A 17,596-nucleotide genomic window follows, 5' to 3' on the forward strand; every position below is an offset into this window, starting at 1 on the left:
ATTAAAGCTGGCCATATGGCCAGAGTTGCCACACCTGAAGCACTTCCTCTGAAAATTCTTTGTGTTGAAGGACTTTGAAGTGGTGCTCAATATGGGTTTAACAAATCTATCCACCACCACCTTGACATTAATGTTCTCCTTTTTATCACCTGTACTGTCTTTGCGTATAATATCAACACACACTTTTGAATGCCCATGACTTTTGGCTATGGTCAGCACTTCTTGAAGAGATGGTGTGTCTTTTTACCACAGGGCATGTCTTATTTTGTCGAGGGTGCATCCTAACATGAACTAATCTCTTAAGCGATCCTCTAAAGCGGCACCAAAATTGCACGTGGAAGCCAATTTGCGCAAGGTAGTTATGTACTGTTCGACGGACTCATCCTGCCTTTGCATCCTTCTCCCGAAGTGATATTGTTCAAGGACTGTACTCACTTTGGGGAGGTGGTGCAAGTCCAACTTTTTGAAGCAGATCTCCTATTCATTAAGAGTGTCGGAGTCACTATCAGAGAGTTCAGGAAGGTGTTCAAAGAATTCTTATCCCTCAGAGCCCAAACAATGCATTAGCAATGAGGCTTTCCTCCCTGCGCTTAAGTGGCACAGACACGAGCATAATGTGTGGAAACCTTCTTCCACGAGAGAGGAGGAACTTCTGGAGATGTCAACAAGAAGGGAGGGGCAGTGACATCTTGCATGATGTACGAGCTATGTTTTCACCTAGTTACTACTTAAGGGTGATCTTCAGTGATCTGCGTACAGTGCACAATATCCACAAACCTTATAAGCTGTGCGCATCAGCGGAACTGCGTGAAACTTCACCAATTAAAATTTAGGCCAATGTGCACAATGCCAGAAACTATATTTGCTGTCAACATCAGTAGAACGATCAGCCTGATTACTGATGGCACATATTTATACAGGGAGGAGTCACTTTAGTTTGGTGCTCAATTCCATGTGTAGATGTGGGTCTGGGGGTGCCTGATAACTGAAAGGCACACATTTGTTTACATACAATTTCATATATGTCTGATTTATTATTCCTATTACAGCGCCTTCTACCTTGAGAAGGCCCATCCTAGACCAGTGTGTGGACAAAACCCATGCCGACAAATCGAGGACAAAGGGATTGGAACATGGTCTAGGAACACTTGCAACAAATCCTACATCAAACCTCACATTTAACTGATGGAGAGCTATGAGCGACCTGAAGCGTAATACTGAGAAAAAGTAACCTGGAGAATTGCTGCAAATTAAAGTAAATTAAAAAAAACGAATAAAGAACTACATAACCACAGCTGTGGGACCTGGAAGCCGATTGTTTCTCAATAAAGCCCTAGTTTGTGATTACCTTACAGTGCTCACATTATCATCCGCGCTAGAAGAGATGGGAGCCTGGGGTGTCTGGTCACAGAAGCTCATTTACATACAAAGGGGGTGACAGCCTGTTCACAACGCACAGCACAACTTGCTTACGTAAAGTGCTAGTACACCGAACAGGGTAAAGTCTTGTGTCGCTTTTTTTCATTTTCTTTAATATATCCTGCACCACGCTCTCTTCTTCTCTTTCTCTCATTTCAATTCATCATAAATTACTCAATTTCACTATTGCTTTATCAGCACGGCACAAGTCGGGGGGGTAGCCACAGTTTAAGGGGTCCCCGTACTATTATCTAGAAACGGGACTCAGTTCCACCTAGATCCTTAGTCTGCAACTGGTAATTGTTACTTTGTGCCCCTGCACTGCAGACACAGGCCTCTGAGTGTTTGTTTGTGTGAGTGGCGCAAGAGAGAGACAGAGAACTTGACAAAATTAGCCCTTCTATTGCTTAATACATTGTAAATGTGAAACACTTTGGGGCTTAGGGGCTGGATAAGGAATAACGTCAGGAAACAAGCGCAAATTAAAAGCAAATTTTATTTATTCACTGAAAACTGTTTAAAAATTTAATTTCCAAGTTCCACATATCTGTTTAAAAATATTTACACTTTCAGTCATTTCCGAGTTTAGTTACAAACTAAAAGTGGGAAAAACACATGATGTATAAAAACTGAAACCAAAAACTTACTTTTACATTATTTTATGTTTCTTATCTTTTGTTTTTAAAACAGGCCGTCAACCTTTCACGTGAACATTATTATAAGGGCCTGATATCACTTCTTGTGATGTCACTACATGTGACGTCTCTGTGATTTGCATATGATAATGGGCTCCTTCACTATTTTCCTTACTTGTTCCCTGTTTATTGGCATGACATGGGTCTATAGGTGTTAAAAATAAACATATAAATTCACAGGTGTTCAGCCCGTTTCTCTGGTGATGTCACACTTTGGCATGTATTCGGCTGCTTCTTCTATTTTTAGGTGAGTACAAATAACGTGCTGTTCCCCCTCCTTCCATTTCTCTCTTTTTCTCCCCCTTTCTTTGTCTCTCTCGCTCTCTTTATCTCTCCCCCTCTCTATCTCCCACACCCTCCTGTTAGCTTTAGCTTCATGAATGTCACTGCCACTTCTGGCATTCATATGACAAATCCTTCAGAACATTTGAGAACAAGGAACAATCAGTGTGGAAGACGAGTTGCTGGGAGTGCAACTGATTGTCCTGTAACATATATGCTTTTGATGTGGGATTTCGCTATTTCACCACATCGCCAAGTCGGAGAGGCACTTAGTAATAAGGCGCGAGGCACGACCGATAACAGTGTGTAAAAGATGCACCAAACGTTACTTAAAAACAAGGTATGTGCTTTTTTATATCTCAAAATAGGTTATTTCTTGAACACCTGTGCTTCGCTTTAGTTCATTACATATACTGCAGTAGCATTTGTTAATAGTAATACATGCATTTTACCAATGAAGCTTCCATCTCCAGAGCCCTGACAACATGTCCACTCTGGGTGTGTTGGGTTTATAGGTTTTATCACTAATCCGACAAGTTAGCTGAAAATACCGCTGTTAGTCCCAGTATTGTTCAGTGTTGCTTTTACAGGAAGTGTGGTCAGGTGCGATTGAATTTTTTTCTTTGTATCTCTTCTTCACCAAATAAAAATCAACAATGTTTCTTTTAATCCACATTGTGCTTGTCTCCCACTGTGTATCCTGGTACATCATGTCACTTTGCTATGTGTACGGAAGTGAACAATCACTGGAAACAAACACTTTTATAATTCTGCAAATACTGTTATCTGGTTTTCTTCTTTACTGCTATTCAGGTCTTCTATCATTGGTTTTTCAATGTCATACATAATTTGAATTTGATCTTTTTCCGTAATTCATTCCTCTCACAATAACTGCACTGTTCTGCTCTTGTCTATGTCCTTAGATGGGTCAATATTATTTTTGATGTTCTTAAATTCTTTCCAGAATCTCTGCATCTCTAGGATTATTTCCATGTGAGTTAAATGAAGGAGTGTATTCACTGAGGGCAGTGTGGGATCGAAAATTGACAAAAGCCCTTCTCACTTTCAGTGCCCTTCTATGTTTTCCCCCTGTGTGTTCGCTGATGACTTTGTAGCTCTGATCGTCGACTAAAGCTCTTCCCACAGTCATTGCACTCGAGTGGCTTTCCCCCTGTGTGCGTTTGTTGATGTTTTCGTAGGGTTGATAACTGACTAAAGCTCTTCAAACATTCACAGCAATCATATAGTTTTTCCCCTGTGTGTGTTCGCTGATGTCTTTGTAGGTGTGATAACTGACTAAAGCACTTTGCACATTCACTGCACTTGAATGGTTTTTCCCCTGTGTGTGTTCGCTGATGGCTTTGAAGGTATGATAACCAACTAAAGCACTTTGCACATTCACTGCACTTGAATGGTTTTTTCCCTGTGTGTGTTCGCTGATGGCTTTGAAGGTGTGATAACCAACTAAAGCACTTTGCACATTCACTGCACTTGAATGGTTTTTCCCCTGTGTGTGTTCGCTGATGTCTTTGAAGATGTGATAACCGATTAAAGCACTTTGGACATTCACTGCACTTGAATGGTTTTCCCCCTGTGTGTGTTCGATTATGACGTTGAAGGCTTGATAACTGACTAAAGCACTTTGCACATTCACTGCACTTGAATGGTTTTTCTCCTGTGTGAGTTCGCTGATGATCCTTTAATGCTGTAGAGAAGCGAAAACTACTGTCACATTCAGTACAATTATAGGGTTTTTCCCCTGTGTGTATTCGCTGATGTCTTTGTAGTCCTGATAATTGACTAAAGCTCTCCCCACATTCACTGCACTTGAATGGTTTTTCTCCTGTGTGAGTTCGCTGATGATCCTTTAATGCTGTAGAGAATCGAAAACTACTGTCACATTCACTACAATGATAGGGTTTTTCCCCTGTGTGTGTTCGCTGATGTCTTTGAAGGTTTGATAACCAACTAAAGCTCTTCCCACATTCACTGCACTTGAATGGTTTTTCCCCTGTGTGTGTTTGCTGATGACTTTGGAGGTTTGATAACTTACTAAAGCACTTTGCACATTTACTGCACTTGAATGGTTTTTCCCCTCGGTGTATTCGCTGATGTGTTTGAAGGCTTGATAACTGATTAAAGCACTTAGCACATTCACTGCACTTGAATGGCTTTTCCCCTGTGTGTGTTCGCTGGTGTCTTTGTAGTTCTGATAACCTACTAAAGCTCTTGACACATTCACAGCACTTGAATGGTTTTTGTCCTGTGTGTGTTCGCTGATGATCCTTTAATGCTGTAGAGCAGCGAAAACTACTGTCACATTCACTACAATGATAGGGTTTTTCCCCTGTGTGTGTTCGCTGATGTCTTTGAAGGTTTGATAACCAACTAAAGCTCTTCCCACATTCACTGCACTTGAATGGTTTTTCCCCTGTGTGTGTTCGCTGATGTCTTTGAAGGTGTGATAACTGACTAAAGCACTTCCCACATTCACTGCACTTGAATGGGTTTTCCCCTGTGTGTGTTCGCTGGTGTCTTTGTAGTTCTGATAACCTACTAAAGCACTTCCCACATTCACTGCACTTGAATGGTTTTTCCCCTGTGTGTGTTCGCTGATGACTTTGAAGGTTTGATAACCAATTAAAGCTCTTCCCACATTCACTGCACTTGAATGGTTTTTCCCCTGTGTGTGTTCGCTGATGACTTTGTAGCACTGATAATCGACTAAAGGTCTTCCCACATTCATTGCACTTGAATGGCTTTTCCCCTGTGTGTGTTCGCTGATGACTTTGGAGGTTTGATAACCTACTAAACCTCTTGACACATTCACTGCACTTGAATGGTTTTTGTCCCGTGTACGTGTGCTGATGAAGCTTGCGTAGTGATGTCAAACTAAAGCTCTCGCTGCATGTGTATGATTCTTCCTTCTTGGTTAGTGTCTGTGGGTCGGGTATATATTTGTCTACATCCCATGATTGCATTTCCTGATGGGCCGACATGGCTTATAAAGCACTTGTGTTTTTCTCACACACTTTAAATGTGTGCTGTATTTTCCATGTTTGTTCTGTTTTAACAATAAAATGCGATAGCCACCAAATATTTGCCACACTCCTAATACGTAGAAGGTGTCTTTGTAGGTAATTGTGCCTTTAGATTGGATTATGGCTATGCACGCTTGAGGGTAAAGATGTATCTTCCTTCTGACCGGTGCAAATAGGGACAGTCTGTTGTATTGTAGATAGAAGAACTCCTCTTTCCTTTACCCGACAGTTGTCTGGCTCCGCTCTGTTGTGCTCTTCTCTGGTTACTGTGGTTTGTCCAGAAAGAGTTTACAATTCTCCTAGAGCACGGAATAATGGCTTGTCATCACTTTATTAAATAGAGCACTGCGGTAATCACATCATACCGATCCCAGGATCAAAGCTGGTGTTGGACACTTGTTTATACAGGAGGCGGTTTGTTATTGTTGTTGCCTTTATTTTCCTACGGTCATTTCTCCGTCTTGTGGCGTGGAGGTGCACAGCTTAGACTCTTACAATCACTGAACTGCCCTTGATGCTTCATCCGGGATCTGTCAGTTTGTGTGCAGGTTCCCCTATCGCCGACTGCGCTGATGACTTCCTGAATACCGTAGCTCATTTATTCTGCTATTATTGAAGATTTACAGCATTCGCTTCATTATTGATGGTCATTTCACACATTCAAGGCTTGTTTTCTGTTGGATGTAAAGATATTTAAAATTACTAAATTGAAACATAATGGAATGAGAATTCACAATGTTTAACTGTTTGTAAACGACACTCCACACAATGCAGCGCAGCCCTCCCCCTGCGAGGCTACGCTGCGTGGCGCGACAGGAAGGGAACAGGCAGGGGCGTAGCTAGAGCTTGTGGCGCCCGGGGCCCGGGGGGGGGGAAGGACTGTGAGCACTTGAAAGATGTCCGAGAGACACGTAGTATTGCTGCTAATAGTTACCTCGATCATGCAAGTTACATGCACATACATGTATGGCAAACATAGCAAACGAAGTTGGATCTACAAGCATTTCATGAATTCTCTGGTCTCTCATCAGCAGGCTCCGTTTTTGAGTTTGAAAAAATATTGGCAGCCAAAGCTGGAATCTGGTCAGTTTTGCTTTTACCGAAAATCTCACACTACTCTGTTGCACCCCAATTTTAACATGTGTCTTTTCAAATATTGTCAGTGTGTTGCAACTATTACGCTTCTGATTACTTTAATTAAACATGTCTAAGTGTTTAATCCCTATTGCACAGCGCAACTGAAATTCTTACATTGTTAATTTTATTTAATCGACAACTCCCAATTTTAGTTTGTATAGATTGTTAATGTATTAAGAGGAAAGTATACAGGAAACGTCATATTTTGGAGTAAACTATTAAATGCGACAAAACAATCTGCTTTTCTAGTTTGTCTATATCCGTGTTTGGAACAAGTTCAAGCACGTAATAGTTCTTCAGATGACCCAAATTACCTGATGGCACTTGAACATATCCTTTAAGAAAGTGCACGCTTTTGTCTTGCTGGATAAACTTGGCGTGTCAGACAATGAAGGTTGATAATGTAAGTGCCGTTCAGTGCTGCTTACGTCACGTATTGTGACTCGGCAGGGTTCTTATTGCTGATCTTTTGCTCTGTTTAACCCCTTAACCTGCCGACCATCCAAATCCCTGTGGGGAACCCCCTTCTGTTTCTCTGCTTACGTCATCGTCCTGAAAAGAATGAAATTACTGCATAAGCGCTACCTCATTACCACAGGGTTATTTTCCACATACATTTAATGCCACTTTTTATCTTGCTACCAATATTTTTTTGCATGCATGATGTCAGTTGCACCACCTGTTACTGTCACCGACTTAGTCGACTAAATCACTCACTTACTTTTACAGTTCTTGGAGGACTCTCTCTCTGCTGCAGCCCAGTTCTTCCAGGCTGCGCCTGCTGATGTGGGCCCCTCGTCCTGGGCGGCCCTCAGGCGCCACGCTGGCCTGGCTGGCCACCCTGTTGACTTAGCCCGCCAGCTGCCTGCAGTATCTGTTTTGCGCCATGATAATCGCCGGATGATTGCATCGTGTCGGGAGGCTGTGCCATTGAGAGAGAGACTCACTTGAGTCTCGTGCAGCACATAGCCTCAGATTCCCCCGCTGCCGCTTGCCTACTTCCTCTCTCTCCCTCCAGACGTCACGTGACCTCAGACGCACTCTACCCCAGCACGGCCGTGGCACTGGAGGCCCGTTGCGGCCGCCTTAATAATTTATGGGACACTGTGTTCCTTCTTTAGTTCCAGTGAATCGTTCCCAAGAATCCCAAATACATTTTAAAAGCCGCCTCAGCGCAACGGGCCTCCAGTGCCGCGGGACGGCTGCCGCCTCAAAAATGGTGTCGCCTGGGGCAGAGCGCCCCCCTCACCCCCCCTAGCTACGCGAGTGGGAACAGGAGAGCACCATATTTTCAGAGATATGGCTCTCTCCTTTACTTTCCCTTGCGCCGGCACTGATTACAGAGGGCCTGCGCCATGCACACACCTTAGCATCAGAGCACTAGCGTGTGTGTGTCTGTGAGTGCAGCATGGGTTTTGTACAGGAAGGACATCCTTCCTGTACAAAATACTACACGACACGAGGGAAAGCTTTTACCATTTTGTATACGTGTTGCACAGTGCAGCACACATGCAAAGTCAGAAAAGGAAGAAGAAATGAAAGCATTTCTCCTTCCTTGCACCTAGTTTTCTGGTTGCACGGGAACGCCCATGCACCAACCTTGGCAGACCCCCATGGCACAAAGTAATGCCAAACAATGCTATGTCACATTACTTTAACGTTATTTCCAGCGCTAAACAAGTTTAGCGCTGGAAAGTAAATTAGGAAAAAAGATTTTGCGCCATTTTGTGCCTCTTTTGTGACGTAAACACAGTGAAAAATCTTAGTAAATCTCCCCCTTCTTCTTTATCACTTTTGAAACTTAGCAAGGAATATTTCATCATACACAGATATTTAACTAAATGTTCATTTGATCACGTGACATCTTATTAATGTCTGAAAAGGAGGTGATTTACCAATGTTTACAGAGTAACTGAGCAAAGTAACTCACGGGGCACCCAAGTGCTAGAGGCATAGCTTAAGATAGACGCATATGGTCAAGATTTCATTTAAACAACAGTAGATTTTAGAAAAAGAGATGGATCAGGATGGGCTGTAAAATTTCCAGTAACTCTTTTTACGAAGTATACAACAAAAGTAACTCCATTTACACACTTTTTCTCATTCTTTCCTATTCACTTAAGATCATCTCAAATACCAACTCCTGTCTTTACTCGCTGTTCATAAGTCACCTTTGACACTTTCAACAGCTCCTTGGTTCAAGCATTTCTGGTTTCTTCTAACCTGGAAGATTGGAACATTATTGTGAGTTGAGGGGGTTTCCTATCGCCATAACATCTGTCTATCTCCCTGAAACTAGTGCCGCTTACAGAGCCTGGTTCTGGCCCTGGAAGACAACTTTAAAAAGCAAGTCTTTAGTTCTTCCTAAAGTAGATAAAGTCTGTAAGATGCAGGTCCTTCCGGGGCTTTTGTGTAAAACAGAGCGAGGGGTTCAATGTAAGGCCCGTCCTTTACATTATAAGTGCAGATAAGGCAAACAAACGTTGATTCATATAATTTAATATTCAACAATATCAGTCATTTAGCACTTATAGAGAATCCATCACAACCAATAATTTACCTTACGTATCCCCGCATCAGATGTGTGCATATTACTCTTTTTTCCCCCTTTTCCAACATTACATGGCATCTGGCATGATGTTGTCCGTTTGGGGTCCTGGATGCCACTTTGTGAATGGATGGGCCTTTGGAAGATCGGAAGGAGGTGTCAGTTATCCACAGGTGATGCAGCATTTCTACCTTTCCATATTTGCCATCTTCTAGTTTATCTCATTTCCTGTCCTTCGGTCTCTCTACTGCCCTCTGGCTGCGCACTCACTCTGTGGGGTTCATCAGAAGTCTGATAATGGCCTGATAGTCACAAGGCCATGGATCTCACTTCTTCTACAACACTTATTGCAGACATAGGGCCTAGTTAGGAGTTTGTCCAACAGATTATTGCCTGAAAACTAGGGGTGGTAGAAGAATTCCGCTCTGCCGGGGGAGCTTGCGAAGTTTTGCCGACAGGTGCCGAGTTCCAAAAAACTCCACAAAGTGATGCAGAACTGAGTTTTTTTCACAAGCGGTTCACCAACGGTAAGGTGGCGAGCGCTTGTGAGAATATATTATGCGCAAGACCTCCTCCTGGTGAGACTTCTAATTTAGGGAGGTCGCGACCACTTGAGTGTAGAAATCTGCCATTCTCGTTGATGAAGCTGCCACTCAATTAGAATGTCAATTTGAGCGGCAGAAAGCAGCAGCGCCCTCTGGTGTGACGCGTAGTGCCGTTCATGCTGATTTTACAATGCAGGACAAACTCCTGGCACGAAAGATCAGTGAGAACAGCGCAATTTAACAAACTCTGCCACTTGTGGAAGTCCGCAGAGTGTGAAGTTTCGTGGAGTTCTGCAGAGTAAAACTCTGTGAACTATTCCAAGGCCTAATCAAAACGTGACATATATCCTGTCTGCTTTATTATGATTGCCACAGGATGTAATGCATTTTTAATGGGACGGGCAGGATACCTGTCACATTTGTGATGGAATAAACCATCCCCTGAAATCTAAATCAGGCCTTTGATGTACATTGTGTCCAGTGTGGCTAGCTGGGCTTGAAGGGTCTAGTGGTTTGTGGATCTCTCACTGCTTTGAGGTCACCGCCAGGAAGAACTTCTGTCAGCTGCGCGTTGTGCAGATCTTCCTTCCAGGCAGAACTTCTGTCATCTGTGCCTTATGCAGATCTTCCTTCCAGGCAGGACTTCTGTCAGCTGTGCCTTATGCAGATCTTCCTTCCAGACAGGACTTCTGTCAGCTGTGCCTTGTGTGGATCTTCCTTCCAGGGTGGACTTATGTCAGCTGTGCCTTGTGCAGATCTTCCTTCCAGGGTGGACCTCTCTCAGCTGTGCCTTGTACAGATCTTCCTTCCAGGGTGGACTTCTGTCAGCTGTGCCTTGTACAGATCTTCCTTCCAGGGTGGGCTTCTGCCAGCTGTGCCTTGTGCATATCTTCCTTCCAGAGTGGACTTCTGCCAGCTGTGCCTTGTGCAGATCTTCCTTCCAGGCAGGACTTCTGTCAGCTGTGCCTTGTACAGATCTTCCTTCCAGGGTGGACTTCTGTCAGCTGTGCCTTGTACAGATCTTCCTTCCAGGGTGGACTTCTGTCAGCTGTGCCTTGTACAGATCTTCCTTCCAGGGTGGACTTCTGCCAGCTGTGCCTTGTGCATATCTTCCTTCCAGAGTGGACTTCTGCCAGCTGTGCCTTGTGCAGATCTTCCTTCCAGGCAGGACTTCTGTCAGCTGTGCCTTGTACAGATCTTCCTTCCAGGGTGGACTTCTGTCAGCTGTGCCTTGTACAGATCTTCCTTCCAGGGTGGACCTCTCTCAGCTGAGCCTTGTACAGATCTTCCTTCCAGGGTGGACTTCTGCCAGCTGTGCCTTGTGTAGATCTTCCTGCCAGGCTGGACTTCTGTCAGCTGTGCCTTGTGCAGATCTTCCTTCCAGGCAGGGGCTTTCTGTCAGCTGTGCCTTGCGTAGATCTGCTTTCCAGACAAGGGCTTCTTTCCTCAATGATCAGTTCAAAGGTTGGGAGAGGTAGAACTGTTCTAGGTCATCTTCTTTATTGCAGTTCTACTGGTCATGCCACAGAGCTCGAGCTCTGAGATGAATGAGAGTCTGGATTTTATGAGCTCCGTAGAGCATTGAGACAGTCCTACTGCATACAGCACACACTACAAGACTCCAGAAGTCAACACTACAAGTGCTGCTCCAAGGTTTAATTCAACCACTGTATCTGAACATCCCATGCAGGAAGCTTTTCAAAACTAGAGGTACCTGGGATTTCTCTTAGTGGCGGCTGGTGACATTTGAAAGTGGTGAGGCATAAAACAATTGTTGTACTTCACTGTGGCGAGCGAGCGAGACTGAACCACCTACGGAGGGTGCAAATGGTGCATTTTCAAGCAAATTTGAGAGTGTAATCCCACTATTCGGACTCCTACCTCATATGCGTCATTCCTACTGACGCCCTGCACCAAAACACGGACAGACCACACCTACCCTAAATTAAGATAAGGCCTTCCACTACTACCACACGCTACACAGAGACAGATCCCACATACTACATCACAACAAGTGATACCCGTAGAGTCCATGCTCAATGGCTTCCAGAGTGCATAGACAAGCATGGGGGCAAATTCAAAGACAGAGCCATATCGAACAGAAGAAAATATTTTAAAAACATGATTTTAAAAAAACGAGGCCTGCTAGTTCCCGTTCACTCAGCTTTTAGATGAGCCTCGGTGTGAGAAAACAAAATCCTAGCCAATGAATGAAAAGTTTTTCTGATGAATTGGTGTTATTCCCGACGTCATTGCGAGGCAGTTGAATACATCTACCACTCGAAAGAAGTTAATAATTAATGAACTAAGAACTGCTTAAACAATTGCAGACAAAGGTTGTTTCTGGTATGGTAACGCCTGTCACAATGCAGCCCCGATTTAAAAAAATTAACTCTTCACAGTTTGTACAACACAATAGCAGATGAAAATGATTTAATAAAACAAACACTTATGATTATTATGTACGTACGCAGCCCGTGGTGTGATTCTTTAACACGCAGCCAGCTCCGATAGTAGTCTGTTGAAAGAAGGGCAAATGCCAAGAGTAATGAGGTAGCTAGGTTAAAAAAACAACTAAGGGCCAGATGTAGGTAGCCTAATACCGGTCGGTAATGGCCGAAATTACAGAATTTCGGCCGTTACCGACCGGTATTAGGCTTTTCAGATGTAGGGGCCTAATTTAAGAATTCGATAATTTACCGAATCGGTAATTTAAGGAATCTGTAAATTACCGAATTCTTAAATACCGATTCGGTAAATTACCGAGACCTTAATGTAGGGAGCACTTAAATGAGTACTTTTCCCATTTTAGGATTTGTTATTTACCACCAACTACAAGTTGGTGGTAAATATCAAAAACCCCAAAAGAAGCAATTTTTTTCAAATTATTACAGTGCCATGTGGCAGACATACATGCCCTTAGGGCATGTAGGTGTGCCACATATGCACCCATACACTATTTAGGGGTGCAACAGGGTGTCAAAGTGACACCCTGCCACCCTTCAATGTGTTCCCCCTTTTACCGAATCGGTATTATATTTACCAAATCTTACCGATCCGGTAATACTTACCGAATGAATACCTACATCCCATTTACCGATTCTAAAATACCGAATCTGTAAAATTCGGTATTTTAGAATCGGTAAATCTGGATTACCTACATCTGGCCCTAAGTCTTGAACTGACCCACCCACTGGCACTTTGCACGAGATGGGGAGTGAAAAACTGCTTTCGTACACTCCCTGCTGCGACTACACCTAAAAACAGCCAAGATAAAAGTGGCCTGACCCCATGGTTATGTGTCCCTCTTCGGGAAGCCCCGCAGAGGACTTCTGGTGCCTCTGCAGCCTCTGTGAATGAGAGTTTAGCCACACAGCTTGTTAGCAGGAAAAGAATAATAAAGTTCACTATCGTAAAGATTAAGGACGGAGCCACACATAACAGGCAGTGAGAGTGTGACATGCCTCCTGCTTGTCTGGCATCTGGTCGACGACACTGCAGGGAAGACAATCCGTGGTTCACAGATACGGCCCTGGCAGGGTGGACTGGAGGACGGGTCATTTAGATCGTTTTCCCAAGCAGGGGAGGCTATTAAGATATTATCAACATAAAACACAGCAGCATCTTTGAAACGGCAGATAATATATTGTGTCGGGAGAGATGCCGATTTCCAAGCAGGAACACAAGCAGCTCGGCGGGAAGCAGAAAACAGGCAGAGAGTTCTTGCAGGCCAGGCCAGGCACTTCAGCGCTCAACCCTCCAATGACTCCTGAAAAGCCTGTCATCAGATTGGAATAGTGTTCACAGGACACAACAGATCAGTAAATATGCACATGCTATGTATATTGTCTTCAAGTTTGATTTGTTTTGCTCTGTTTTACAGTGCAGAGACTGCGGGATTTAGGATGCTAACGGTAATCCACAGTTGAGAGCTTAGTAAAGAACGTTGTTGATGCAGATAACTGCACTAGACGTTGATACAACCGTATCGTCTACCCTGGGTGGGCGGCTTTATGTGCACCGTGTTTGAGTCTCACAGACTATCTTTATTAACCAATACTCCACTTGGGAAAACGCCATCTTCTTTTTATTCCAGTGTCTTTTTCAGCTCAACTGTTACGTGGCTATGCGGTTATGAAAGTTCCTGAATAGTTAGCAAAGACACAAGCCCAGGGATGTAACAAAGGCACCCACATCACCCGCAGCCCCCTCAGTACTGTACTGTAGGAAGGTGGCTACCTGACTATGGTTACCCCGGATTTTTTGCCTGTGTTTAGCTGGTTTTTTGACTTAGTTGACCTGGTTCCCTGCTAATCAGGGCCCCAGGCCATCTGCTCTCTCTGTAAAATGGATTCCATGTACCCTAGGTACATACCACAATTGGAAATGGACTCCTTGTCAGCCCCTGTATAATGCACTATAGGTGCCCAGGGCATAGGGGCCACCAAGGCCTACCAGGGGCTGCAGCATATCTTTTGCCACCCCTGGCTGGTTCTTAAATTGACACAACTGGCTGATCACTCAGCTGGGGTAAGGTGGTGTACACACCCCTTGCTTAGATATAGTATACCTATATCTAAACCTATATCTGGACACATGTAAACCTGTGAGCCACTCCTATGGAAGGCCTCATCAATCCCGGAGGCAGAGTGCGTGGTTTTATGTGAGATGGAGCTCTAGCATGAGCTGAGCCTGTCTGCAGCTGTCGGGAACAACTCCCTAAGCTGTTTCAGGATAATGCCATACCATATACTCTTAAGTGCCTTATAATCCTCGCGGTTAAATAGCAACTTTGGTTTGGCTTTATCAAAACATGTCGTGTAAGGTGTCATACGATTTGGAATACCATCCCCTCGCCAGTTCTGGCGACGGGGATGGCATTCCACCCCTCTAGAGGGGTAAGACATGTTGCTTTACTGAAACGCGGTTAATTTCTCCAAAGACCTTAGATCCACAAAATGGATGCCTCTGCCACAGACAAATGTCTGGACCCCTGCAGTTGACCGAAACTCAACCAAATGGGTCCTGGACAAAGGGTTTCCTGTCACAGGAGGGTGTCACCGCCCTCCAGACAGGAGATAGTGGATTGTAGCAGGGAGGTTTGAAAGAAACCAGACACTGCCTGGGGCGCACAAGGCTGCCCCTTGCATAATCCGGCCAAACCGGTTCTGGGGCACTCCAGCCCTCGTGCCAGGGCGGCCTGGATCAAAGGAAGGGGGTGTATCCACCCACTTCCTGGGTCCCACCCATAGGGGAGGACCTAGCAGGTAATCACGCCCCCCAGATTGGAATAAGAGTGGGAGCAGTGCCAATGCACATCTGATTTCCTGGAAGAAACATTTGAAACGAAATTCTGGACCCTTCGCCCTCCATCTCAACGTGGAAGCCCGAAGAATCTCCCTTGTGGTCAAGGAGTGACCACCCTGCAGCAGCAGGCACCATCCAGCCCTCGACATCTACTTAGTTGCAGTTCCCGCCGGAACTCGAGCAACTGAGATTGACGAGATCAAGCCTGCCTGCCTTCTAACAGCCCGATCCACAGTCCCTGCAAAGCTGAGACCCGTGGAGGCGACCGGAAGCGTGGGGCACGCCATCTTGAATTGACCACGAGACGCTGACCGTGCAGCCCACGAGTGACCCTCGAGGCTGTGCACCGGGGTTTGAGAAGCCCCCACCCTGAGCTACTCCTGAGCCGAAGTTCAGCCCTCCACACTCGACGAGTGCTGCGTGGGGCCCTTCTGCTCTATTTGGCTCAACGCGTTGGCCCGGTCACTTGCCAGCTGGCTAGTGGTCCCTGGGCCGACGAAACGACTAAGAAGACTCGTGAATCTGGGTGCTCCAGATCCACACCAGCTCCCCTGAAAAGGAGCCCCGACTCTGACCTTCCTGGTCCGAGTGAGAAGCAATCTTCCGATCCCGCGTGGATTGCTCTTGCCAAGGCTTGTTTGCTCCAAACTTGAAGCCGACTGCACCGACGGTGAGAGCCTGCGTGGGACAGATCGTGACCTGCTCCTGGACATCGCAGATGCCCCAGAGCCCACGTGACAGCGGAGAGAAGCTCCTCGACGACCACCTGATTGCGCCCGACATTGCCTGGTTCCGTCCTGGTTCCACCCTGGTCACTGCTGAGTGACCCAGACTCTGTCCCCTCTGCTTTAAGGTACCCTTCGACTTGAGTCCACCCTTGGACTCCACCGGACACTTCATCTTTAACCCGCCTGCAGCCCTTTCAGCTTCAAGCACCAAGAGCCTGCGTGTCAGAACCCGACGCCACTTCGACCCTGTGCACCCACTTCCTGTGGGTGAGGTAACTTTGCTCCGCCGGTGTTCCCACACTGGTGCACACCTCTAGGGTCTGTGTGTTAAGTTTTGTTCCTCTAGGTTCAGCGGAAGTGTCCTTTAACTTTAACTTTACAACTTTTACGCACCATTGGTTAACATTGGTGCATGCGTGCGCTTTCCGCACATCTCCCGAATCCCGAGGGCCATTCCCGACTTCAGCATTGCTTGTCCTGACTGCTCCCAGCGATTCCCTAGGCCCTAGGCCTAACCACTGTTCGAGTGGCATCTCTTATACCACTTGTTTAGTATATGGTTTGAGTGGCCCCCTGCCCTCATCCATAATTGTGCAACTTTGTATGTTTAAACAGTGCTTTTGATTTAACGCTTGTGCCCCTTTATTCATAAAGAATACTGGGGATTGTTTTTAGTAATAAATACATATATTTTTATAATATATACTTGTGTGGTGTCCTTTCATTTGGTATTACAGGATTGTATGTGGTAAAACAGCTCGCTTAACACGACCTCTTAAGTTAAGCCTTTAGGCTGCTTAGTCCATGCTACCCCTAGGATAGCTTGTCTAATAAGGTTGACTTACAACCAGACACCACAAGGGATTGTTTGGTCTGATAATAGGTGGTTCCAGAATTGGAAACATCACCTATCAGGCCAACTTCTCACATTGGTGAGCAGCGGTGCGGATTTGAGCTTGCTGTTGTTTTACCATTGCAATCTTTGTATCAAATTGAAAGATCACATCAAGTACCTCTAGGTACATATACATCAAAAGCTTAGCATATTAAGTTCTACTGAACTTAGTAGTTGTAGATTAAAGGGATTAGCACACCCTGACTACAACTCACTAGCAAGGTACAGTAGGAAAACACTTAGTGTAGGTAAGTGCACCACTTACACCTCACTAGTAACCATGTCTGACACAGGAAAAGCCTCAGGGTCTACTCCTGTGACAGTTGACCTTACCCAGGCAACTTTTGGATATGACAAGTTAACCCGTAGAGACTTGATTGCCTTGTGCAAAGCAAGAGGGTTAAAAAGGGGCAGAAGCCCCACCTGCCAAATCCTGGTAGAAATCCTAGAACAGGATGACTTAGAGAAGGCGAAGGAAGCTTCCCTAGAAACAGGAAATGGAGGGAACCCCCCTGTAACTGATCCCCCTCAGGAGGAGGATGATGATGATGACTTAGAGGAGGACTCAGAAGTTGAGGACTTAGATGATCAGGATCAGAGGGGTAGCCAGGTCCCAGTTGCCAGGCTTAGCCAGGCCAACTTAGACCTACTGGGGAATGGAGAGGGCCAGCACCTCCCCAGATCCCATCTTGTTATTCTCCCAGGCAACAGAAGAGTGAGATCTCCCTCAGGGGACTCTCATATTTCTAGTGCCTCCAGAGAATCACAGAGAGGCATGACTGCTTCTCAAAAGCTAGAGCATAGGGCTAGAATGAGGGCTGTCAAAATCCAGATAGAGAGAGAGGAGGTAGCCCTGAGTCAAGCTAGACTTACCTTAGCTCAAGCTAAACTTGCCTTGGCAAGAGAGCAAAAATTGTGTGGCTTAGATGCCACTGGTGGCAGCAATATTCCTAAAGAGAAACCCAGGTCCTATGATAGTAGAAACCTGACAAAGATTGT

General features: G+C 45.2%; 1 protein-coding gene across 3 annotated transcripts in view; it reads right to left on the reverse strand.

Moving 5' to 3' along the window:
- LOC144806244 (uncharacterized) overlaps positions 1 to 17,596 on the reverse strand; it is a 196,619-nt gene that overhangs the window by 14,184 nt on the left and 164,839 nt on the right. Inside the window, exon 1 of one of the 3 annotated variants that reach the window (XM_078672640.1) lies at positions 3,690 to 5,889. In XM_078672640.1, coding sequence (XP_078528766.1) covers positions 3,690 to 5,395 — 1,706 coding nt within the window. In that variant the 5' untranslated portion in view covers positions 5,396 to 5,889. Of the gene's footprint in view, positions 1 to 3,605; positions 5,890 to 17,596 lie in introns of those variants that run through there. The other 2 variants (XM_078672639.1, XM_078672641.1) reach the window with 2 other exon arrangements.

This window comes from Lissotriton helveticus (assembly GCF_964261635.1).
Source record: "Lissotriton helveticus chromosome 1_1 unlocalized genomic scaffold, aLisHel1.1 SUPER_1_unloc_55, whole genome shotgun sequence".
Taxonomy (NCBI): Eukaryota; Metazoa; Chordata; class Amphibia; order Caudata; family Salamandridae; genus Lissotriton; species Lissotriton helveticus.